This window comes from Mustela nigripes, chromosome 5 (genome assembly GCF_022355385.1).
Source record: "Mustela nigripes isolate SB6536 chromosome 5, MUSNIG.SB6536, whole genome shotgun sequence".
Lineage (NCBI taxonomy): Eukaryota > Metazoa > Chordata > Mammalia > Carnivora > Mustelidae > Mustela > Mustela nigripes.
In genome coordinates, this window is record NC_081561.1 from 28487166 (window position 1) to 28511834 (window position 24669).

General features: G+C 51.6%; 3 protein-coding genes across 4 annotated transcripts; 2 read left to right on the forward strand and 1 right to left on the reverse strand.

Annotated features, from left to right (window-relative positions):
* The first annotated feature begins 268 nt into the window (after window positions 1-268).
* C2 (complement C2) lies at window positions 269-12308 on the forward strand. The gene is made up of 18 exons (XM_059399904.1): window positions 269-376; window positions 519-725; window positions 1591-1776; window positions 4013-4186; window positions 4272-4370; window positions 4567-4700; window positions 5980-6118; window positions 7060-7200; window positions 8000-8089; window positions 10005-10145; window positions 10257-10351; window positions 10447-10558; window positions 10670-10835; window positions 10944-11020; window positions 11162-11253; window positions 11457-11583; window positions 11723-11772; window positions 11894-12308. The coding sequence occupies exons 1-18, from the start codon at window positions 331-333 to the stop codon at window positions 12062-12064; spliced, it is 2247 nt and encodes a 748-aa protein (XP_059255887.1). The 5' UTR covers window positions 269-330; the 3' UTR covers window positions 12065-12308.
* Window positions 12309-12700: 392 nt separating this feature from the next.
* Window positions 12701-18711, forward strand: CFB (complement factor B). 2 transcript variants are annotated; one of them, XM_059399902.1, is made up of 18 exons: window positions 12701-12911; window positions 13001-13234; window positions 13631-13816; window positions 13962-14135; window positions 14372-14473; window positions 14577-14713; window positions 15007-15145; window positions 15477-15608; window positions 15908-16009; window positions 16099-16236; window positions 16721-16855; window positions 16926-17075; window positions 17205-17358; window positions 17465-17541; window positions 17746-17858; window positions 17945-18077; window positions 18158-18207; window positions 18502-18711. In XM_059399902.1, exons 1-18 carry the CDS (start codon window positions 12848-12850, stop codon window positions 18655-18657), a joined length of 2376 nt encoding a protein of 791 aa, XP_059255885.1. In that variant the 5' UTR covers window positions 12701-12847; the 3' UTR covers window positions 18658-18711. The 2 variants fall into 2 exon arrangements, with proteins under 2 accessions (XP_059255885.1, XP_059255886.1); XM_059399903.1 differs by having other exon boundaries at window positions 12703-12911; window positions 16721-16818; window positions 16958-17075.
* Window positions 18712-18713: 2 nt separating this feature from the next.
* On the reverse strand, window positions 18714-24619 carry NELFE (negative elongation factor complex member E). Its single transcript, XM_059399911.1, has 11 exons — window positions 24480-24619; window positions 23963-24045; window positions 22509-22578; window positions 22261-22406; window positions 21699-21773; window positions 21533-21570; window positions 21001-21344; window positions 20737-20881; window positions 20528-20582; window positions 20209-20311; window positions 18714-19025 (listed from the first exon to the last, which is right to left on the reverse strand). The coding sequence occupies exons 2-11, from the start codon at window positions 24035-24037 to the stop codon at window positions 18928-18930; spliced, it is 1149 nt and encodes a 382-aa protein (XP_059255894.1). The 5' UTR covers window positions 24038-24045; window positions 24480-24619; the 3' UTR covers window positions 18714-18927.
* Between the last annotated feature and the right edge of the window lie 50 nt (window positions 24620-24669).

Consider the following 24669-nt stretch of genomic DNA (forward strand, 5'->3'; position numbering starts at 1 on the left):
GATTGAGCCCCGAGTTGGGATCTCTGCTGTGGGGGTGGGGGGTGGGGGAGGGGGTGGTGTCGGTGAGTGGTCTGCTTCTTCCTTTCCCTGTGCCCCTTTCCCTGCTCATGCTCTCTCTCTCTCTCTGAAATAAATTAAATCTAAAAAAAAAAAAAAAAAAAAAAAAAGAAAAGAAAAGAAAGAAAAAAAAGCACAGTCCCCTTGCCACTCCCTGGTTTTCCTTCTCTGGCAGCAAACCAATCAGCTGCTGAGTCAGCTCAGGGTTTCGGGGAAGTCAGATGACCTTTTCGCTCTGCCGGCTCTCTGCCACTCTGCCCCAAGGTGGACACCATGGACCCACTGATGGCTTTGCTTTGCCTGTTGCCCCTGTACCCAGGTAGGAGCTGGGGAGGGGAATGCTGAGGTTCGCATAAGAGGCCGGTGCTGGCCACATCGAGTTCCCACTTGAAAATGACAATTGCTCTTGCTTTTCTGTTCTCATCTTTTCCGCATTTCTGTGTTGTGTCCCATGCTCACAGGCTTGGCTGCAGAGGCTCCCTCCTGCCCTCAGAATGTGAATATCTCCGGTGGCACTTTCACCCTTAGCCATGGCTGGGCCCCTGGGAGTGTCCTCACCTACTCCTGTCCGATGGGCTACTACCCAGTTCCAGCCTCCCGACTGTGCAACAGCAACGGGCGGTGGCAGACCCTGGGATCCAAGGAGCTAACGAAGGCAGCCTGCAAACGTGAGGCTCACCAAGGGCCTGGCTCGGGGTGGGGCCACCTACTCCAGAGCCTCTGCTTAGGACCGGCTCCGGATGGGGCTTACCCCACGGCAAAAGCCGCTCTTCCACAGAGCTTCTCAAAAGAGTAGAACATTGTTCCTTGTCCATACCAAGGCACTGGAAGAAGGCTTTGATGGGGATGATTGGAATTCTCAGGGTGATTTTTTTTTTTTTTTCAAACTGTTCCTCCATAAGTGAGAGAAGGTTATTAGTGATTCACTAGGAGTACAGTGGATTCCTTCATAGTAGCTAACAATTTTCTTTCTTTCTTTCTTTTTAAAAAGATTTTATTTATTTATTTGACACTGAGAGAGAGAGAGAGACAGATCACAGGTAGGCAGAGCAGCAGGCAGAGAGAGATGAGGAAGCAGGCTCCCTGCTGAGCAGAGAGCCTGATGCGGGGCTTGATCCCAGGACCCCGAGATCATGACCTGAGCTCAAGGCAGAGGCTCAACCCGCTGAGCCACCCAGGTGCCCCTCAGTGTGATTTTTTAATACTTAACAATGGATTTCAGAATTCCGACTGTTCAAAGGGGTCTCCTGTTGTGCCTGATGTTACCCCTCTAATAGTCCACTCACGGGGCCCCTGAGGACCGCAGGGGAGGGGCTGGGGTGGCCATGGCCCTTGGGGAGCTGAGAGAAGTGGTTACCAGTCTATTAGGCTGAACCATGTGACATTGCCAATATTCAACCAGCTGCCACAAGCAGCAATTTCACACGCAACAGCCCAATATTTGGACCACTAGTTGGAGATTCCCACGCCTCCAAGCCCAGCCCAGGTGTCTTCCATCCATCCCCATATTCTCCTCCCCTTCTTTCCCTCCAGGTGTTCGCTGCCCAGCTCCAGTCTCCTTTGAGAATGGCATGTTCAGCCCTCGGCTGGCGTCCCACCCCGTGGGTGGCAACCTGAGCTTCCAGTGTGAGGACGGCTTCACCCTGCGGGGCTCTCCTGTGCGGCAGTGTCGCCCCAATGGCATGTGGGATGGGGAGACAGCTGTGTGTGACAACGGGGGTGAGTGCCCTGCCCCCAGCTGAATAGGGGCTGGGGTCTCCCAGGTACCTCGGAGTCAGATGCATGCCCAGGGTGCCTCTGTGGGGACAGGGGCCTGGGTCTCTGATGTCAAAATGATATTCCTGGATTTTGGTAAACTGAGGTCTACAGGTCACACATCACCCAGCTGCAGGGACCCCAGCAGAGGCAGCTGGCACTAAGCTTTAGATCTAACATAAAGGCTCCATGCACTCTGTCCAGCTTTTCCAAATGCCTCAAAGCAAGATAGGTTTCCAGACCCAGTGGGCTATTGTAGGGACAACGTGCTGAGAGAGAGAGTGACCTAACGCTGTGCTCCAGTCCCTCACCTCTGCAGCCAGCGGGGGTCCAAGCTACTCAGACTTTGGCAGCCTTTGGGAAGGTTATTTAATCTCTATATGCCTCAAATTTTCTATCTCTCTCTTTTTTAAGATTTTATTTATTTACTTTTGAGAGAGAGAGCAAGCAAGAGAGATAATGAGAGAGAGTGAGCATGAGCAGAGGGAGAGGGGGAGGGAGAGGGAGAATCAGGTTTCCCGCTGAGTAGGGAGCCCGTCTCGGGGCTTGATTCCAGGATCCCAGGATCATGACCGGAGCTGAAGGTGGATGCTTAACTGACTGAGCCATCCAGGTGCCCCTCTATGATGCCTCAATTTCCCCATCTCAAATAGAAATAGTAAGACTGGCCACTTCGTGGAGTTGCTGTGGGATTGAGTTGACATTAGTAAGCATCTCGAAGAGTCCCTGGAGATTGTCATAGTTATCACTGCCCTGTCAATGGTGAGGGGCTCTGCGTGATAGGAGTGGGACTCCTAGGAGTCCCTGGGTTATAGGAGCTTCCTGGATGATAGTTCAGAACCCATAATACAGAAGACACGGAGTCCATGAGATGGGAGGACCATCCCGTCCCCCCGCAGCCCAGCCAGTCGTTTTCCTACTCATCTTCATGACTGTCCCACGGCTGGCTTCCTTTACTCACCATTCTGCCTGTGAGATTTACTCATGTGGTCCTGGGTAGCAGGAAGTTTATTCATTTTTAAGATTTATTGATTTTAGAGAAAGAGCCATGGGGGGGCAGAGAGAGTCCTAAGTAGACTCAGGTCTCCCGGCTGAGGGCAGAGCCTGACACTGGGCTCGATCCCACAAGCCTAAGATCACCATCTGAGCCAAAACCAAGAGTCAGATCTCAACTACCAACTGTACCGCCCAGGTGTCCATGTTATTTTTTTTGCTGTGTAGTTTTATTATAGAAATAGATTGCAATTTATTTATGGGTTCTCTTCTAGGTGGGCGGTTAGGTTCTTTCCAGTTTGGAGCTATTATGAGTAAAGCCCTTTGAATGTCCATGTATGAAATTATTAGTGCACATATGAATTTGCCTCCCTTGAACATGTTGTCTAGGAGTGGAACAGGTTGTCATACATTTAGGTGGGGTTTTTTTTTTCAATTTTATTTATTTTTTAGAGAGTGAACGGGGGATGGGGAAGAAAGAGAGAACTTCTTTATTTATTTATTTTTTTTAAGATTTTACTTATTTGACAAAGAGAGTGAGAGAGTATAAGCATGGGGAGTGGCAGGAAGAGGGAGAGGGAGAAGCAGACTCCCCGCTGAGCAGGGAGCCCAATGTGGGGCTCAATCTCTATTCTGCCTTCAGGCAGATTCTTAACCAATGGAGCGACGCAGGAACCCAGCGAGAGAGCATCTTAAGCAGGCTCCATGCCCAGCACAAGCCTGGAGCAGGACTCAATCTCCCAATCCTGAGATCATGACCTGAGCTGAAATCAAGAGTTGGACGCTTAACCGACTGAGCCACCCAGGCCCCCGGGATGCATTTAGTTTTAGTAGAGACTGGCAGTTTCCCAATTGTCACCCCAGCGATATGGAAATTAAGGAATTATCCATATTTTCAGTCTGGGTTCCTCAGTCAGCGTCCTCCCTGGGGCTCTGGGATGGATGCAGGCTGAGGCCGCAGGTTGGCTCTGGGACACTTTAACTGGCACCCCAGGGCAATGAGTTCTAAACACTTTGCCCTGCTAAAGATGTGCCACCCACACTCTTAGGACACAGGGGGTGTGGTATCTCCCTAGGGGGAGGTCAAATGACCTGCAGAGGCTCCACGGGTCTGGAGAGAAGGAAAAGGGAGAGGGCAGGTGAGCAGGGCAGAAAGGCTGAGGAGGGGCGTCCCTGCTCACTGCTGTCTTCCCTTGTTGACTTGCAGCTGGTCACTGCCCCAACCCAGGCATCTCAGTGGGCGCTGTGAGGACGGGGTCCCGCTTTGGCCTTGGAGACAAAGTCAGCTACCGCTGCTCCTCGAATCTGGTGCTGACGGGGTCTGCGGAGCGGGAGTGCCAGGCCAATGGGGCCTGGAGCGGAACAGAGCCCATATGCCGCCGTGAGTAGCCAGCCACCTTGACCCTCCAGAGAATCCTGGGCACCCTACCCCTGACCCTGGCTGACCCCAACGACTATTCCCACAGAGCCCTACTCCTATGACTTTCCCGAGGATGTGGGCCCCGCCATGGGCGCCTCGTTCTCCCACCTGCTTGGAGCCACCAATCCCACCCAGAAGAAAACAAGTAAGTGCTTGAGGTGGGGGCAGCAGGGTGCGGGGCCTGGCATGGGGAGAAGCAGACTTCCCAGAAGGTGCTGAGAGCTTCGGGAAGGCTCAGTGGGGCTGAGCTGACTGGAGGGGAGGCAGGGAAGCCCTACCCCATGGTAAGAGAGCAGGTGGGAGGTCAAGATGTGAATCTGCCCTTTGCACATTTCTCCCAGAAAGCCTGGGCCGTAAAATCCAAATCCAGCGCTCTGGCCACCTGAACCTCTACCTGCTCCTGGATGCCTCCCAGAGTGTGTCAGAAGGCGACTTTCAGATCTTCAAGAAGAGTGCCATTCTCATGGTGGACAGGGTCCGAAAATAGGATTCTGTGCACAGAGGATGCCTTCCTACACCCTTGTCTGTCCTTGGTTCCTTCCCTTCCTCCGAATCCCACTCATAGCCTACCTCCTCCAAAAAGTCCTCCCAGATTATTGCATGTCATGCAGGAATCATGGATTCAATTTACGGGATCGTATTTTTCACCCACAAACACTGCTGGAGCACCTTCTGTGTGTTAGGCCCTGTGCTGGGTGCTGGGTGCTGGGAGATACCAAAGAATGAACAAGGTCCTATTCTGTTCCTGAGGTCCTGTTTCCTAGGCGCTCATCATCTAAAAGGACGGTCTCCACAGAAGGATACACAAAATAACCCTCTGGGGTGTGGTAGATAAGTACTGGTATCCTTGTTGAATAATTTTAGTTTAAATTAAATCAATAACTTAATAATTAATACTTTCCTTCAAAAATTCCAATTTTTTGTGTTTAAAAGGTGTATAATATATTTGAATAGTGATGCACTTTATAAATCCCAGTGGGTTTTTATAAATATATGCACCGATATTGAGCTGTATGCCCAGAATGTTTTTCTGACGTGAAGCATGAACAGGAGAGTTTGGAAGCCACTAGTTTAAATCACTTGCCAGCACTTTGCTTGGTAATTATGCTTTTCACAATAGTTTCCATAGACACATGTTTTCTTCCTAGCTATATTTTAAATTTTTATTTATTTTAAAGATTTTATTTATTTGACAGAGAGAGAGATCACAAGCAGGAGAGGGAGAAGCAGGGAGCCTGATGCAGGGCTCGATCCCGGGACCCTGGGATCATGACCTGAGCCGAAGGCAGACGCTTAACCACTGAGCCCCCAAGGTGCCCCCAGCTACATTTTAAAGAAGGCCATTTTTGTGCTCCTTGTTCTCCTTAAGACTTATAGTAACCACTAAGCCTTGAGGCTGCAAGCCATAGCAGTTAGAGAAGTGCCTCAGGTTCGTGTGGACAGGTTTGAATTCAACCTCTGCCTCGTACCGGTGGTGTGGTCTGAGGCAAGGCAACAAGCCTCAATGTCCTCATCTATAAAAGAGGGACCATCTCACCCTCTCACAGAATTGATGTGAGGGTGCAGTGAGGAGCGAGAGGCCTATCACAGGGAGGACATGGTCAGCGGATGTCAGCCTCCTGGCTCCCACAAGCAGCAGTGTCTTAGCAAGTGGCCCAGGCTCTCTGCCTCCTCTGGGGCCTTTGGCCTGCTCTCTTACCCTCTTGCCTTTGGTTTAAAGGCCTCTCATGCTGCCTCTACCTTGTCCTTCACAGATATTCAGCTTTGAGATCAATGTTAGCGTCGCCATCATCACCTTTGCATCCAATCCCAAAGTCATCATGTCTGTTCTGTATGACAACTCCCGGGATGTGACTGAAGTGATCAACAGTCTGAACAATGTCAACTATAAAGGTATGGGTGTCGTCAAATGAAGGTGATGAGGCGGGCGTGGGGAGGGGATGGGGGGAAGATGAGCTCTCTGTACCTGCAAAGAGATTCTGGACACTTTAGAGAGAGAGAGGGAGAGAGAAGCCTTTGGTGGTATTCTAGTCCCAGAGCTCTGGGGCTCAGGTTCCTGGTGGGGGAGTCCCAGCTCCTACCAGCTCATGGCTCACTCTATCATGTTACATGTCCAAATGCGTCATGCGGGTCTATGACTCCTTCCTGATGCCAGATGTATGTGGGCTGGCTTTCTTGGCTCACCATGGTAGTCTCCCCATGCTATGGTCAAGCTGCCTGGGTGGGAGATAGCTGGTGGATGCAACAACCCGAGTTCTTTGGGAACCCCATCTTTGAATCTTGAGGCTTTCGAGTGGCCATCAGTGGGGACAGGCAATGAGCATTTTTTCTTTTAAAAAAAGATTTATTTATTAATTTGAGAGAGAGAGAGACAGAGGAAGGGGGAGAAGGGGCAAAAGGAGAGGGAAAGAGAATCCCAAGTAGACTCCTGGCTGAGCGTGGAGCCCTACATGGGGCTCCATCCCAGGACCCTGAATCACGATCTGAGCCAAAATCAAGAGTCAGACACTTAACTAAGCCATGTGGGTGAAATGCCAATTGAATATACCCCCACCTTAAAAGACCACCAGAGACGTGAGTCAAAGCCAATCAGCAAGGGTTGTTTATTGCAGGTTCGAACCTGGACCTCTGCGGGGCTCGTTGCCACACCCCTGCAATGAGCATTTCTAAGGGAAAAGACAGCGATGCCAAATCTCTGTCTAGATAGCGAAGGTCTGAATGTATCAAGCCAGTTGATAAAAGCATTTCCAATGGTTGGGAGAATAGAGTGGCTCCTTCCGTCAGGTGGTAGGTGGGATGTTTCTAAGAGAGTCCTTCCTCTTCACATACTCCAGACCATGAAAATGGGACCGGGACAAACACCTATGCAGCTTTAAATAGCGTCCATATCATGATGAATAACCAGATGCAACGCCTCGGAATGAAGACGGCGGCCTGGCAGGAAATCCGACACGCCATCATCCTCCTGACAGACGGTGGGTGCCGTCGCCTCCGCGAGTGAGTCTGGCACAGTGGAAGGAGCACCGTGTGGCGTCGGAAGGCCTGCACGCTGGTTCTCCCTCTGCCACTCTGGGCCTTGGTTTCTAATCTGTAAAGTAGAGGGAGTGTTGATGCCGTCGATGGGAGGACAGCAATGGTGGTGATAATTGCAGCTGTCCACCTTTCCTTCCACAATTTTTATGCAGAGCAGTTGAAGCAGTTTGTGTAAAAGTGCTTTGTGATTACAGATACCAGCAATTGTTACTAGGTGGGAGGTTGCCTAGAGTCCGCTAGATGGGGCGGGGTGGCTTTGAAGCAGGCGTGTCAAGGCGCAGGGATGGACAGATGGACTGAGGGGTGGAGCTGGGCTATTTATTTCTCCATTGTGTCCAAACCGCGTAGCGCCTTCGGACTTGGTTTTCTTGCCTATAAAATGCAGATACCCACACTACCTGAGGATTCATGAGAGTTAAAATGAGATGAAGTTTATTACATTCCTGGCATGGCACTTGGCATGTAGAGAATTTCAGTAAATAACATATCTTCCCCTCCACCTTTTTTGGGGGGGCAGCAAACCAAGGTCTGTTGAGCAATAGTAAAGTTTTTTAAATTGATAGGGTACCTAGCTCCCAAAGAGGGAGGGGGTCCAAGAGGGTTGCCCAGTAAATAACATCTTGAAACTCATGTGGAAAGGGTTAATTGTGAAGGTTCCCAAAGCTGAATACCTGCCCCTCCTCTGGGGCTGAGGGCAGTCCTGTCCAGAGCTGATGGACAATTCTTTTTCCTCCGTTCTAGGAAAGTCTAACATGGGTGGCTCTCCCAAGCTGGCTGTGGACAATATCAAAGAGATCCTGAACATTAACCAGCAGAGGAGCGACTATCTGGGTGAGGCTTAGCTGCCAGCTCTGCTGCCCCTGCAGGGGGCGTGGGGGAGGGGCGCAGGGAGCTTGCCTTCATTTCCAGCGAGGACACAAGCTGTGTCATTCTGTGTGAAGGCTGCTGAGAGTCAGGCTGAAGAGTCTGGAATCAAACGGCCCCCGTGGTTGCAGCCTTGATTTCTTTGGTTGGCTGTGGCCCCCGGGCGGCTTCTGCCTTTGCTGGAGGGGATGGTGCTAGAATCCACCTCAAATGCCTAGATGTTTCCTGCAACAGAGGAACAATGTATGGACAGTGTATGTGAGCGGCTGCTGCCATCATCGCGCCCTTGAACTTCTCCAGGGAGGAAGGGCCTGGATTACTTGTAGGGACTGTCCCTGGTGTTTCCTCCTTTAACGGTACAGATAACCAACTGAGATTTTGGCAGTTGCAGCCTTGAAAGGAACAATTTCTCTTGTTCAGACTAAACACAGATTGCATTGACCTTTGACCAGAAGAGAATTTTAGACGGAAGTGTTCCTGACAAGCGAGGGCAGTTGCTTTTCAGCCTCCAAGTTTCACTTTCCCCTTGGGGCCTCTCTTCATGCCCCCAACCCCACCTGCCCCTCGGGGGCAAGTGGATTCTTCTTTAAAACTCTGGCCTAGGGAAGGTGAAGGCCAAATGCTCCTCTTTAACTTCTTGGCATCACTGGGTTCGGGTTAAATGCTTAAAAACACCTTACTAAAAAGAAGCAGAAACTGAAAAGACAGTCGCAGAAAACACTTGGGACCTAACTGTCCAGATTCCACAGTGACTGCTTCTGGCCAGCCCAGGGCGACACTGCTACCTAAGGAAAGCCTTGTCTTTCAGTCTGTCTGAGCATCTTGCTCTTTACACACCAGCCAGGGTCCCCTGGGAGCCAAAAAAACGGCCATGAGGGGTGCAAAGCATGGGAGAAGACTGGACTCTGCGGTCACTCCAGGGCAGATCTGACTGGCACCCATGCTTGCTTGGAGGCGGGGTAGGGATGGTTGTGTGGGCCCTGGGTCTCCAGTGGCAAGAGGGGGCTCCAGGCCCCTCTCTCGGAGCCTACACCTTACAGAGGAACCAGATCTGAAGTTTTGCCTCTATGTACACTCATTAGCTCTTTATTCAGCCTTATAAATGTACTTAGAAGGTCCCTCCTGGGCACATTCTAAGGATACCGTTGTGAACAAAACAGACAAAAATGTGTCGCTGGGGTTGTCTTTCCAGAGGAGCAATGTATTAGTTTCCTAGGGATGGTGCAACAGATTATACAAACTTGGGTGGCCTAACACAACAGAAACTTATGCTATCCCATTCAGGAGGCTGGAAGTCCAAGATCAAGGTATGAGCCAAGACCCTGTTTCCAAATAAGTTTAGCTTCACAGGTACTGGGGGTTAAGACTTGAACATATCCTTTTGAGGGACACAATTCTACCCACTCTGGGCATTAAACAAGGTAAATAAGGACCGTGTAGGGGGTGGTGGAGAGGGCCCCATGCCAAATGGAGGGTATAAAATGTAGCAGAGAGGAAATGGAATTGGCTGAGGCACTGTGGTTTTAGACAAGGAGCCCAGGGAAGGCCTCGCTGGGATGGTGACATTTGAGTCGTGACTTAAAAAGATAAGAAAGTGAGCCATGTGGGCAGTCTGGGAAGCAGTGGGCCAGGCAAATGCGTGGCGTGTGCAAAAGGCCTGGGGTGGGAGCATGCTTGCAAATCTGAGGGACTTCAAGGAGGCTCTATGGAATGGAGAGAAGGGTGAGGAGTGGCAGGAAATAAGGTCAGATAGGAGGTGGGGGGGGGGGAGTCCCACTCAATTAGGGCTTTGTAGGATCCAGTGAGTTCCAAATAATAGTTTCCTGTCTCACAGGGTAGCCCCTTAGCCATAAGATTCTGGTGATTTCCTTCTCCCCATCAGACATCTATGCCATTGGGGTGGGCAAGCTGGATGTGGACTGGAGAGAACTGAATGAGCTGGGGTCCAAGAAGGATGGTGAGAGACACGCCTTCATTCTGCAGGACACAGAGGCTCTGTACCAGGTCTTTGAGCACATGCTGGGTGAGGAGCTTTGCCCTCTTCAGAGTGACATGGGTGGTATGGAGCCAGCCAGGGGCCCAGGCTGGGAACCTGCTCACAGCGCTGCTCACACCTCTGTTCCCACACCTACAGATGTTTCCCAGCTCACACACACCATCTGTGGGGTGGGCAACATGTCAGCCAATGCCTCTGTCCAGGAAAGGACACCGTGGCATGTCACTATTAAGGTACCAGGAAGGAGGGAGGGGGCTTGGACCCAGAGATGGAAGAGGCCAGGGTCCAGAGACATAGCAGTCCCTGAATATCACCTCTTTTCCTGCAGCCTAAGGGCCAGGAGACCTGCCGGGGGGCTCTCATCTCAAACCAGTGGGTCCTGACGGCTGCTCACTGCTTCCGCAATGCTGAGAACAGCTCTCTGTGGAGGGTCAGTGTGGGTAAGGCCACACCAGGTTCCCGACCCTGTGGTCAGAGCTCTCACCATTGGCCCCTAGCCCCTGGCACCTTCAGGAGCCCTGGCCCAGCCTAATCTGCCATATTGTTCCCAGGGGATCCTAAGTCCCAGTGGGGCAAAGACTTCAGTATAGATAAGGTGGTGATCTCCTCGGGGTTTGACGTCTTTGCCAAGAAGGATCAGGGGATCCGAGAGTTCTACGGTGATGACATTGCCCTGTTGAAGCTGGCAGAGAAAGTGAAGATGTCTACCCATGCCAGGTGCTAGAGTCTGGAATGAGAGGGCGTCCTCTGGGGGAGAGTGCTCTGGGAGTCCCACAGGAGGGGACACCGAGGACGGGCCCATGTGACCCTTGTCCTTCTCCTCAGGCCCATTTGCCTCCCCTGCACGGTGGAGGCCAATCTGGCTCTGCGGAGACCCCCAGGCAGCACCTGCCGAGACCATGGTGAGTGCTGGGGCTCAGGGCACACGAGGAACTGGGACCAGGGCTTAGGAGAGATGACCTGGACTGTGCTACAGCCTCCAGTCTGGAGTCTGGATGTTGGGTAAGGGGACCAGCACCACATCCCTTTCTCCTTGAATGCAGAAAGTGAACTTCTGAACAAACTGAGCATTCCTGCTCATTTTGTGGCCTTGAGTGGGAAAAAAATGAACATTAACCTCAAGACAGGGACAGAGGTGAGGATCTCAGGTCTGGGATGTCGTGGGAGGATGGGACCCCTGTGGCTCTCTCCAAAGGTCTCTCTTTGTCCCTTCCTCCTCCAGCTCTGGCTGCTTTCTCCATCTGACCCTGTGTCACCCCTCCTCCTGGCCTAGCATCTGCCTGCTGGCCCCTGGGACAACTCATTTCATCCTTCTGTCCTGCTCTGCCCCTGTTGCAGTGGACAAGCTGTATTGAGGCCGTCTCCCAAGATAAAATCACATTCCCTGACTTGAAGGATGTCAGAGAGGTGGTGACAGACCAGTTCTTATGCAGTGGGACTGAGAATGATGACAATCCCTGCAAGGGTGAGTCCCTCCCATTCCCACTCCTGAATTCCTGATAGAAAGACCACAGCTGTCCCCGTGGCCAGCATGCATGGCGCTGATGACATGGGAGAAGAAGGAGAGTCTGGATGACAGTTTCGTGTCCCTCCTTTTCTGACAGGAGAATCTGGGGGAGCAGTTTTCTTGGAACGGAGACACAGGTTTTTTCAGGTGAGAAGAGAAGGGTCTTCGCCTTGCAGGAAGATGAAGGAGGCCTTTGAAGGAACTGGGGAGGTTGAGGCTTGGAGCTGGGGCTGTGATAGCTTCCCACCCCGTTCTCTCTCTCTTCCAGGTCGGTCTAGTGAGTTGGGGTCTCTACAACCCCTGTGGCAAGAACAATAAAAACTCCCGCCAAAGGGCCCCCAAAGGCAAGATACCACGAGATTTTCACATCAGTCTCTTTCGCCAGCAGCCCTGGCTGAGGCAGCACTTGGAGGGGATCTTGAACTTTTTGCCCCTCTAATTGTGGCCACTGATTCCTCTGTTGTCCTGCCAGCACCTGCCATCTGTCTTGTCTCCTACTCTTGAACTTCCACTCTCAGACCCCGTGACTCACCTGTGCTCCCAGCTCCAACCCCGTCCTGTGCAGCACTTCCAAGCTGGGGAATCCCTGGGAGCACACTCCCCGCCTTACTGGACTCACTTTCCTTTCACTCTCATGTGGAACTTCCCAGTTATGAAATTAATAAAAATCGAGGATTTCCTCATCCGTCTGTGCCTCTACCTGGGGGCTGGCCAGGGGGGTGAGGAAGGCCAGAATGATTCCAGGAACCGCCAGGAGGCAGGTCACAGACCCGGCTGGACAAACAGTGACTGGACTCTGCCCCACAACAGAGTCAACAGGGAGTGAGGCAGCCTTTATTTCTCATGCCTAAGGGGGCAGGCGGTCTGGGCTCTCTGGGGAGGACCTGGGCTGAGAGGAGGCACTGAAGGAAGGGTTCAGTCCTGGATCACGGGCTGCAAAGGGCAGGGCTTATGCAGTTTCTATTTCCTTGACTGGCAGCTCAGTGGGGCCCTCCCTCTTGGATATTCCGGAAAGTGGTGTGGGTCAGATGGGCGGGGTGGCCACAAGTGCCAGGACGCAGATTGCATAAAAGGCTGGAGGTTGTGGGGGGCAGGGGAAGAGACTGTGATCAGGCCCAGGTCTGAAGTTTCAGTGAGGAGAGTGAGCCAAGCAGACAGGCAGCACAAGCTGGGATAGGCCATCTTGCCCCCAACCCCAGATTCTCTCCTGCCTTCCATCGCCATGGGGAGCAATCTTAGCCCCCAACTCTGCCTGATACCCTTGGTGCTGGGTCTCTTGTCTGGAGGTAAGAGAGGGTCACCACCCCCCCTTCCTGCTACCCCCAACACCCCTCCTTGGCCTTGTGAGGCTGGGCTCATTAGCCTTTCTCTTTAGGTGGGAGTACAACGCCATTGCCTGGGGTCAGGCCCCAAAGCTCCTGCTCTCTGGAGGGAGTAGAGATCAAAGGTGGCTTCTTCAATCTTCTCAAGAAGGGCCAGGCACTGGAGTACGTGTGTCCTTCTGGCTTCTACCCATACCCTGTGCAGGCCCGCACCTGCAGATCCACGGGGTCCTGGAGTGCCCTGCAGACCCAAGACCAAAAGATTGTCAAGAAGGCAGAATGCAGAGGTTGGAGGGCAGTGAGGGTGGGTACGGGGCAATGGAGGGGTGAAGCAGGTGGTGGCCAAGCGTCAGGCTAGGATGCAATTAGAATTGTGTTGAGGTCAAACAGGGGGAACTCAGGGGGAGCTGAGCAAGTGCAGGAGCTGTTTAGGGCTGAAGCAGGGAAGGAGGGAGAAGGAAGGGTGTGAATCTTCACTGAGCATTTGCCCTGTGCCGGGCACCCCGGCAGTGAAAAGAACACTCAGAAATGGGGAGCAAGAAGCTTGGGTTGAGGGTAGCCGCTGGTTCTGTGGGACCAAACAGGCATTTTTTCTCTGTGACAGGGTCCGTTAGTCCAGAAGGGATACTCTCAAGAGAAGCCCTTCCTTTTCAGTAATTTCTACTTGTCCCCCTCCCACAAAGCAATTCGCTGCCCAAGACCACAGGAGTTTGAGAATGGGGAATACTGGCCCCGGGCCCCCTACTACAATTTGAGTGATGAGATCTCTTTCCACTGCTATGATGGCTATACTCTCCGGGGCTCCGCCAACCGCACCTGCCAAGCAAATGGTCGGTGGGATGGACAAACGGCCATCTGTGACAATGGAGGTGAGAAACATCCCCTTCCCTGGTGATGGTGTCCCCTCCCTGACCATGTTCCACCCTGAAGAACTGGCCCCACAACTCTTGTGCTCTATTGTGCCATCCGGGCCTCAGGTTTTGGTCCTCACCTCTATGTCTCACATGTCTGCAGCGGGGTACTGCCCCAATCCTGGCATCCCCATTGGCACAAGGAAGGTGGGCAGCCAGTACCGCCTTGAAGACAGTGTCACCTACTACTGCAGCAGGGGACTCACCCTGCGTGGCTCCCAGAGGCGAACATGCCAGGAAGGGGGCTCTTGGAGTGGAACAGAGCCTTCTTGCCAAGGTGACCCTTGATCCACGCCCTCAGGTTCAGATCCTGCCCTTTCATCCTCATGTCCGTATACCAGAGCACTGTCTCCTACCCGTAACACAGCCCAGCTCCTTCCTCTCTTCTAAACCTGCCCATAGAAATTCCTCACTACTGAGCCCTTCTGGCTCCAGAACCCCACCATCCGCTCACTCTGGCCAATGTGTCTCTGACCCTTCCTAACATTTGACCTGATTTCTGACCTCTCCCAGACTCCTTCATGTATGACACTCCTGAAGAGGTAGCAGAAGCCTTCCTGTCTTCCCTGACAGAGACCATAGAAGGAGTTGATGCTGAGGATGGGCACAGCCCAGGTTTGGAGGCAGAGAAGGGAGGGAGGCAGGGAACTGGGGGAGGATGAAGAGGAGGCAGGAGAATCATGCATGCTGGAGCCTGAGTTTCTCTGGTGGCACCCAGGGGAACAAAAGAAGAGGAAGATTGTCCTGGACCCCTCGGGCTCCATGAACATCTATCTGGTGCTGGATGGATCAGACAGCATTGGGATCGGCAACTTCACAAGGGCCAAGAACTGTCTCAGAGACTTCATTGAGAAGGTGAAGCCCCCTCTGCCCTGAATATGAACTCACTGCCCTGCCAGGACTAGTTTCCTGATGTTTCCAGGCCTCTGAGCCACAGTGTCCCAGAAACCTCCGATCCTATTCTGTCCTTCTTCCCTTTTACTTGAAGCAGTTTGTTGACCTTTAACCCAATCACCAAGCTGAAACTCAGGATGATCAATCAGCCCTGAGTTTCTGATTATAATTTTCTCTGTCCCAGAGAAGCTGCCCACCTCTCCCAACCACAATATTCTTTCAATGCCATGACCCCTTGCTCCCCTAACCCACAGGTGGCAAGTTATGGGGTAAAGCCAAAATACGGTCTAGTGACATATGCCACAGACCCCAAAGTTTGGGTCAAAGTGAGAGATGAAAACAGCAGTGATGCAGACTGGGTCACAAGGACACTCAACAAAATCAGCTATGAAGGTCAGAAGTCAGGGAAGGGAGTGGTTGGGGGTGGTTTACTCTGGAGTCAGGTCAAAAGATTCAGGGTTGTTGTGGGGAAGGAGTGGTAAGATCACATGGGAAGGCAGGGTAAACTACTTTGTACTATGGTCGGAGAGCAGGCAGGCTCATCATTGGGGAATATGGGTAATTGGGGACCTATTGGGGGCGGAAGTCACTTTGTGGCTAAAGGGAATTCACTGGGGTGACAGTTCAAAAAGCTGAAAGATGTGGGATTTCAGTTGTTGATAGGCCTCTAGGGTTCACAGATGACTTAGAAGGCCAGGCAAGGTGATTTCTTCCCTTTCCACAGATCACAAGCATAAGGGAGGGACTAACACAAAGAAGGCCCTCCAGGAAGTATACAACATGATGAGCTGGCCAGCGAATAGGGCCCTTGAAAGCTGGAACCGTACCCGCCATGTCATCATCCTCATGACTGATGGTCAGAAGGGACCCTTCTCCTGCCCTGGACTCCTGACCCTTTCGTACCAGCGTGTGGCCATTTGGTCTACACATAACACTGGACTTGTGGTTGGGGCCCTGAGTGCTGCTCGGGGCCCCAACCATGTTGATCTCTCCTGTGACCCTTTACAAGGAGGAACCCCTTCTTAGGCCTCTTTGTGATATGTCACTTCCATCCCCTCAACCTGCCTACCCAGCCATGTGTCACTACTTCCAGTTTTCTTTCCTTGACCCTCTTCTTTACTTGCCTCCCACCTTCATGGGCCATCTCTTCTACAGGTTTGCACAACATGGGTGGGGACCCAGTCTCTGTCATTCATGAGATCCGGGACTTCCTGAACATTGGGAGGGATCGCAAAAACCTACGGGAGGATTACCTGGGTGAGTTTTACTGCCCAGGATCCAGTACCTTGCTTTCTCAGCTACTGTCCCCAGGTCCTGGACACTCACCCTCCCTTATTCTCCCTCAGATATCTATGTGTTTGGGGTTGGGCCTCTGGTGAACCAAGAGAACATCAATGCTTTGGCTTCCAAGAAGGATAAAGAACAACACGTATTCAAAGTCAAGGACATGGAAAACCTGGAAGATGTTTTCATCCAAATGCTTGGTAGGAAGATATCGGAAGGGTGTAAAGAGGTCAGGAAACTCCCCAGGTCCCCCAAGGTCACTCATACTGCCTGTCCTCCTGAAGCCCTGGCAGTTTGGAAGGCTCTCACTGCTCCTTCTCTGTCACATTCTTGTCTCCTGGCACTATGCACTTCCTAATCTTAGAATCACAGAGCTCTGACTGACATCAGAGAGCTTCCTCAAGTCTGTCATTTTACATGTGGGGAAAGAGGCCGAGAACAGCCTAGGGACAGCAAACTAGCTGGAGTTAGACCTAAAAGCTGCCAGGTCTCCCACCTCTTAGTTCCAAGTCCTTTTCTACCACCATGGTTCCTTGCTCACAGTGTTAGGAAACAAATGCCCTCATCTTCCCCTTCCTTATGGGCCTCTGCGCCTCATAAACGTATAGATGCCCCTCCCACAAAGGCTGCTGCCATCTGGAAATGAAGCATCACGATTTTCAGCACATGTTCCTTTCTTTCTAGATGAGACCCGGACGCTGGGGCTCTGTGGGATGGTTTGGGAGCACAAGGCAGGCACTGATTACCACAAGCAACCGTGGCAGGCCAAGATCTCTGTCACCGTAAGCATAGCTTCCTGGTTGCGGAGACTCACGGGAGGTGAAGTCAGGGTGGAATGAGGGCAGGGGAAGGGCCAGATGTTCCTGTTAGATTGCGGGGTTTGTGGAAGTTGAGCTTTCGCCTCTGCCATTCTGTCCCCAGCGCCCTTCGAAAGGACATGAGAGCTGCATGGGGGCCGTGGTGTCTGAGTACTTCGTGCTGACGGCAGCACACTGTTTCACAGTGCATGATGAGGCACACTCGATCAAGGTCAGCGTGGGTAAGGATGCAGCGAGCCCACTCCCCCTGTCCTCACAGCAGCTTCCTCCTGGTACACTGGACAACTTGAGGGTGGGGCAGAGTTGAGTTAGGCGGACACGGGATGCCCTGACATATTCTCCTACCTTAGGAGGGAGGAGGCAGGATTTGGACATAGAGGAAGTCCTATTTCATCCCGACTATAGCATCAACAGGAAAAAAGAAAAAGGCATTAATGAATTTTATGACTATGATGTGGCCCTTATCAAGCTCCGGCAGAAGCTGACATATGACCAGACTGTCAGGTGAGTACTCTGGAACGCTGAGTAGAAAAGTTCAGGCACGGGGGTGCTGCAGGCCTAGGCCAGGTCCAATGTGCTATCCCTGAGTTTCCCCATCTCTCTTTAACAGGCCCATCTGTATCCCTTGCACTGAGAGAACAAATCAAGCTCTGAGGCTTCCACTGTCAACCACTTGCCAGCAACAGAGTAAGACATTTAGGAAGAGTAGCACAAGGGAGTGGTACCAAGTAGCAAGTGGGGCATGGCGGGGAGCTGTGGGAGCAGATGATGTCCAGCCTGGTCCCTAGCTCAGAGGAAAGGGCTGAAGAACATTTGCTGAGTGACAAAAGCAATAGGGAGAGGATAGGGAGAAGGAAGAACGAAAATGACCCAGTCTGTCTATCTGTCCAGTGCAAGAGCTGCTCCCCGCAAAGGATATCAAAGCTATGTTTGTGTCAGAGTTACTCAAAGATAGCAAGAAGATGCTGGTTCGGAAGGAGGTCTACATCAAGAATGGGGACAAGGTGAGGATGGGATTCTAAGCAGGTCTTCTAGGCTCCCTTTCTTCCTGAGCATGCTCTATCTAACACCGCTTTCTCCTCACCTATAGAAAGCCAGCTGTGAGAGAGATGCTCGATTCGCCCCAGGCTACGAAAAAGTCAAAGACATCTCTGAGGTGGTTACCCCTAGGTTCCTTTGCACTGGAGGGGTGGATCCCTACGCTGACCCCAATACTTGCAAAGGTAAGAGAAGGTCCTTCCGTCGTGCTGCATGTTTCTGAAGCCCAAGAACCACTTTTCCTACAGCTTTTCTTCCCCTGTAGGTGATTCTGGCGGTCCCCTGATTATTCACAAGAGGAACCGCTTCATTCAAGTGAGTTTCTCCTCTCCTGTCTGTAGGGAGGTGCCAAGTGGTCAGCATGGGCCCTGAAGCAGGAAAGCTCCAGAGGTGTGGCTGGAAAGAGGAGGGCAAAGCCTGCCTCCTACAACTGTACCTTGAAATGGCCGGCTAAGGCCCTGTGTCTGGCCTGTGTGCTGGAGAGACCAGGACTGAGCTGGGTCCCTAGTCTAATTCTTCTAGGTCAACTCAGATGTAACTGGGAATTGCTGAGCTTCCTGGGATCAGGAAGGAACTCTATCAAATGATCTGTGGCATCCCCTTCTCCAGGTTGGTGTGATCAGCTGGGGCGTCGTGGATGTTTGTAAAAACCAGAAGCGGTGGCAGGAGGTGCCGACGCATGCCCGAGACTTTCACGTCAACCTCTTCCAAGTGCTGCCCTGGCTCAAGGACAAACTCAAAGATGAGGATTTGGATTTTCTGTGAGGGCTTTCCTGCTGGAAAGGGGTATGAGATCAAATTAAAACAGATGCGACAATACCTGTGTTCAAGATCCTTTTGGGGGAAGGGAGAGGGGACCGTGCACTGGCCATGTGTTACAACTGAGATAAAATCTAACAGCCGTTTTTAAAGGCTCAAGCCCCATCCCAAGTGCTGAAAAACCAGAGGCTGAGGAAGATGTGTGAGCTTCCACCTCAGTGTTTTACTGAGACCAGTGCTGATGCAGATGAGGCACACGGAATCCAGCTCCATTCCCTAGAAGCCATCCACAAGGTTTTCCTTGTAGACATCATCGCTGTAGACAATCTGGGTCCTCTTGTCCCGGTGGCAACCCTTAGGGCTGTTCTGGACAGCTAGGGAAGGAGGAAAAGATTGGTTAAGGTTTGTAGCACTGCATCTGAGCACTACTGAGGCCACAACTCGAGTCTGACCAGCTCCCTCCTGGCTGCTGGCCCTTGGAAGCCCAATTTCAATGCTGCCCTCTGGTGGCCAGGATGGCCTGGCTCCCTTTAGCCTCCTCAGGGGCTACCAACCCATCCGGTGGCAAGGAGCATATCCTGCTACTGTGGCCCATGCAGATAACTTAAGTTCTTAGAACCATCCCAGATGTTATTACTGAGACAAATGAACGATGTTAAGTCATTAGAAAATCTCCGTAGGCCTCTGTTGACATGCTAGTTGTTTCTTGTTCCCTCCTTTCGTCTGGAGGGCCACTCTTGCTCTGAACACCCCTTTCTGCCTACTCCTGTGCTAGAAAAGCCAACAGGTACAGTGGGCTATTTGCACTAAACTAAGAAATGCTAATGGCCCCAATGGGAGAACCATTCTGGGTGTGGCTTTGACCCAAAGCAATCTTCCTCTGGCCTCAAGCTGTTCCCTCCCTTTCTTTTTCCTCTCTATGCAGACGTGTCCCTCTCTTCACCCCTTCTCCAAGGATTCTATTCCTGCCATTCTGGGGCTAGACTGACTCCCCCCAAACCAGCCTCCATTCTCTCGTATCTTTGTACCCTGACATTGCTGATCACACCCCTTCTCCCAAAGGTTGTATCCTCTGGCTTTAATGGCTGCTTCCTGAATATTCCCCACGCCCAGGACTGGTAATTCTTCTGTACACTTATACTTCCATTTTGCAGCCACTCTGTGATACAGAGAACTCTAATCCGTATTTTCATTCCTCACTTAACACCCAAGTTAAGTTCCAGATCTCTAATTTCAAATGCTTATTTTATAAAACCAACCACACTCCATCTCAAAATGAACAAAGCTATGTGACATGCTCATCTTCTGCACCAACCTCCCTTAATTCTACTTTCTTCACTGTTCCAGTTACTGCTTTGGGAGTTGTCTCAATCCTTTTCTTTCTGTTCACTCCTACCTCTAACTGACAGAAGGCCTGACAATTCTCATTCCCATTCCCACAGCCTCCACACAGATCCAGGCCTCTATCACTTCCATGGGATCATGGGACATGCAGGGGAACAAACGGAAGGAGTGAGCTGTGGGGAATAGGATGAAGGAGGAAGAATCTGTTCTTACCGAGGGAGCCCCAGACAGACTTGCCAGTGGCAGCGTCCAGCATGGGCTGTTTGCGGGCAATGCTGACTTTGAGCTGTACGGACTCCACCTGGGTCCCATTGAGCTGGGGCAGAAGAGGGGAGGAGGCAAAGGATGGGGGGAAACATTGCAGACAAAGCAAGGGAGGCATTCCAACAGCTGTCACCCTAGAAATAGACTGAGTGAGGATCTGAGAATACAACGCTTCTTGTGTGACTAGGAAGAGACTTTATCTGTCAATAGGAAATGATCTCCTCCTGGCTCTCAGTATTTTAAAGAGAAAACATGAGGAAGTCCCAACCTCAGCGACGGCCTGATCTGCTGACTCCATCTTTTCATAGGTGACGAAGGCACAGCTGGGATGAGAGAAAACAGGGTCAGTAGAGGGCCTATGGGCTCTCGTGGACCCAACCAAACCCAGTCCTCAGAAGCCGCTGGGGACAGGCTGGTGTTCTCAATCAAACCCAGGTGCTCCCAGGACTTATCAACCTCCCCCACTGTCATCCTTACTTTCTGGGTGGGTCCATGGAGAGGTCAATGATGTTTCCAAAGGGAGCGAAGGCCCCACGGAGAAGGGTGGGCGTCATGTCCTCTCCATATACATAGAGAGTATTCCCCTTCCGAGGGGCCCTGCGTTCAGGAAACGAATCCGACCCTGTGGGATCAGGAGTCACAGTCACAAGATGCAACCCATCTCAGCCTCTGCTTTAAGAGGCCACTTTAGTAGGACCCGCCTAAACCCTTTCACTTTTCCCACCAGCCCAGATCACTCACTGCGGAAAGGGCCCTCTCGTTCTCGATCACGGTCCCTGTCCCAATCGCGGTCCCTTTCCCGATCACGGTCCCTGTCCCGATCGCGGTCCCTGTCCCGATCACGGTCTCGATCCCGTTCCCGATCACGGTCTCGATCCCGTTCCCGATCTCGGTCTCTGTCCCGGTTCCGCTCACGACTGTGGTCCCGGCTGCGGCTTCGGGGAGGAGAGGCTGAGGAGCGGGCACCACCACGTTCTTCAAAGCCCCAGTCAAAGCTTCGAGGGGGACCATCACCAGCCCCTGGGCCCTCTGCCTCTTCCCCATCTGGCCCCAGTTCCCGAAGCCGATCACTGGAAGACACAAAACTGGGGAGACACAGACAGTGAGGATCAAAGGGGGTCTTTACCTCAACTTCCCAGACCCTGTGGAGATGTAACACACTCTCTGCAGTCCCAGTTCCTTCCACCCCAGCCCGAAACCTCCCAAGGGTCCAGGCAATCAACCCTCTCCCACTCCTCCAATTGGGACCCAGTTGTCTCTCTAGCTCTCTAACCTCTCATACAGAGATTTCCTCTGGGGGCGTCTGGATGACTGCAAAAAAAAAAAAACACAAGGACATTTAAGATGAGTCCTCGTTGCTGGCATGTGACCCCAAATATGTGGGTCTCTCATCTTCCTCATTCCCTAGGCCCCCTGGGACAGAGAACCAGGAACCATACCTCCTGCAGATCGTCATCGGCAGATATGCTCCTTTGGAACGGCTGGAAAGTGGGGACTGGCCCCTTCTCAGGATCCTGGGAAGATTGTAGAGATCTACTTCAGTGTGAGAGCAGGAGGCAGCCTAACTGTGCGACAGAGGGGTTCCTCTTCCCTCACCCTCTTCTTGGTTTCCTCTCTACTCTTTCTTCTCCTTTAATTCCTTTGTGCATTTCTTATTTGATTATGTATTTTTCATGAATGACCTAACATATACTTAGAGTATGTAGCTAATCTGAATGTTTCTTGAACCTACTGACATCTTTGACCTGTTCAACTCCTCAGAATGACAAAACTCAGAAGCTTGAATATGTGATAAATTAAAGCCACAGAATGTGTAATACGGAAAACGGAAAAGTCAGCCAGTGTCTTCACTACAGATAAGAAATCTGAAGTTCAGACCTGTATGACAACTTATCCATGACTAAATTGACATTATTTCCCCCCATTTTACCTCCATTCCAACTTGGAAACATGCCCTCTGAAGTCAAGGGTCCCCTGAACAATCATTCTGCTTTTGCTCACCTTTAACTTCCCCTCTAGGGTTCGAGAACGTTTGAAGCCCGAGTTCTTGGTCTCGGCTTTGATGGCACTGATGGCTCCTGACTTCACCAGCTGCTTTGCCTGCTCTGTTGCTGTGGCTGTGTCCACCACAGGCTGCTCTGACAGTGCTGGAGTGGTGAGGGAAGGAGGCATTATTTTGGCCAAGCTGTGGGAGATGTCTGCCCCATGATGCCCACTTCCAGTCTATCCCCATTTCCCCTGTCACTCACAGCGTTTCACACCACCTTGGCTGGCTGTGCTGCTACTACTTTGCTTCTTCAGAGCCAGCAATGCCTTTTTCTGGGAATAAGAGTGAGAAGAAAGGAATTGGTAAGGGCCAGTCCCTGGCCTAGTCCACTCCCAAGGTCCCTGGGCACCTCACTCCAGGGGACACCTTTCTCAGGAAACAGTAAAAATGGTGTCCCTGGAGTGGTATGCTGAGGCAGCCCTACCTCTCACACATGGTCCACTGGATCATCTACAAAACCAGCAATACTTAATCTACCAAACCAGGGTATCCAAAGGCTTTCCAGGGTTTTGAAGTTGAAGACAAGGATTTCAGCCACGGACCAGAGCCCCAAGATACAAGCTGCAAGTAAGTATACGCCTACGTGCCTTTCTCAGGGGCTGCATCCATCCATCCCCTGTATGTTTAACAAGAACACACCATAACTTTGTAACAGAGGGATGCAAAAGTATGAGACATGGTTTCTCCCCTCCAGAAGCCTGAGAAACAAGATGATTAGAGACAATTATCAAGAATGATTATAAGAGATGCAGACTGCTTGTAGCTGAAACCAAGTAAGGTTATCTGACACCAAATGGCTATTAAACTGGTCCCTGGGTACAATCTACGCAAAACAGATGGAAAGAAAAGGGATGCAAAGAAAACAGAATGGCAAAGATGCAGAAATAAGAAGGCTTTGGGAATGCACATTTTGGGACTAGTGAATAGTTCTATTTGACAAGAAAGGGATGCCAAGATAAGGCTTTGGTTTATAGACAATGAAAAATCACTTACGGGTTTTGAGAAAAAAAGAGGCAGAGTTTTCTGTTTTCAGTAGTTCATTTGAATAAGAATGAAGGAAATCTGTTCAAAAAACACTGAGAAACTTCTTGAGAAACCATTCAGCAGTCTACATGAGTGTCAGCAAAAACTTGATCTATGAAATACACAGGAAAAAATAAACTAAAGAAATTACTTCAAAGGAAGAATCAAGAAGACTTGGCAAATATTTGACTATGCAAAAAGTGGAGAAGTCAGAGATGAGATTTTGATTCCAAACACCTGGGAGAACTGACTGTGGTCACTCCTATTTGGAAGATCAAGAAAAGGAACTAAATTAGAGTAGATAGGAAGATGACAGCTGCAACACTGGGTACCTGGGGGCTATCACTAACAGACTGGGTAGAAGTGAAAAAACAAACCTGGAGACTACCACCCGTTCGGTGGTACTAAAAGCCACGGAAAAGGAAGACAGCTGCATGGCAGAATGCACAGAAGAGAAGGTACACACCAAGACTTGGGAAAAAGCCCAACTATGAGACTACACTGAGAGGAGATATGTCTTCAGGTATCAGCTGGAAGAACCGCCCCCCCCCCAACCCCTCACACTCACCCCAGGTGTTCTCAAGAGTGTAGAGTCTGTGAAAGGTTGGGCAACGCCTCCACACACTCCCTCACCTTTTTCTTGAGTTTGTTGAATTTCTTCTGCAGAGCCTCCTCCTCCTCGCTCAGTCCGGGGGGTATCACCAACATGGTGGCTCCTGGTTCAGGGGCAGGGCCCAAGACATCTTTCTCCACTGTCACCGCCCAGGGTTCACACGCCGTCCACAAAGTACCCAACCGCACCCCTCCAGGCCTACCTACTCCTGTCTTTTGCCTCTCCCTACCCCTTGCTTAAACCAGGCTGCTGTCCAAGCCCCCGCTCGTCGGGATCAATCAGCATTCCCTCTTCTCTCCAGCAATCACGGCCACCAGCGCTGAGGAACCAAGTGGCCCGGGAAAGGGGAAGCACCCCTTCCGCCGCCAAGATGATGGCATTAGACACCCCCTACCCCCGCTGGGGGTATAACAACCGCGGGGTCCAAACGGCACAGGAGGCAGTGAAACCCGCGCAGCGCTCTCAGAGCAACCAAAAGGGGAAGAAGAGAAGGAGCTCGGAATAAAGGGGCGAAGGGTGAGAAGGAGAAGACCTTACCTGAGGGGGCGGTAACCCGGGGGGGTGTCCCACGGTCTCGGGCGGCGCCCGCGCGGGCAATGGAGAGCCGGCTCAGAGCGATGACGTAGCGAGGGGCGGAGAACGCGGTAACCAAGGCGGCCCAAGCCAGACACTTCCGCCCGGCGGTGTCCGCCCCTCCCGGCTCAGGTCAGCCTCTCTGTAACGCTCA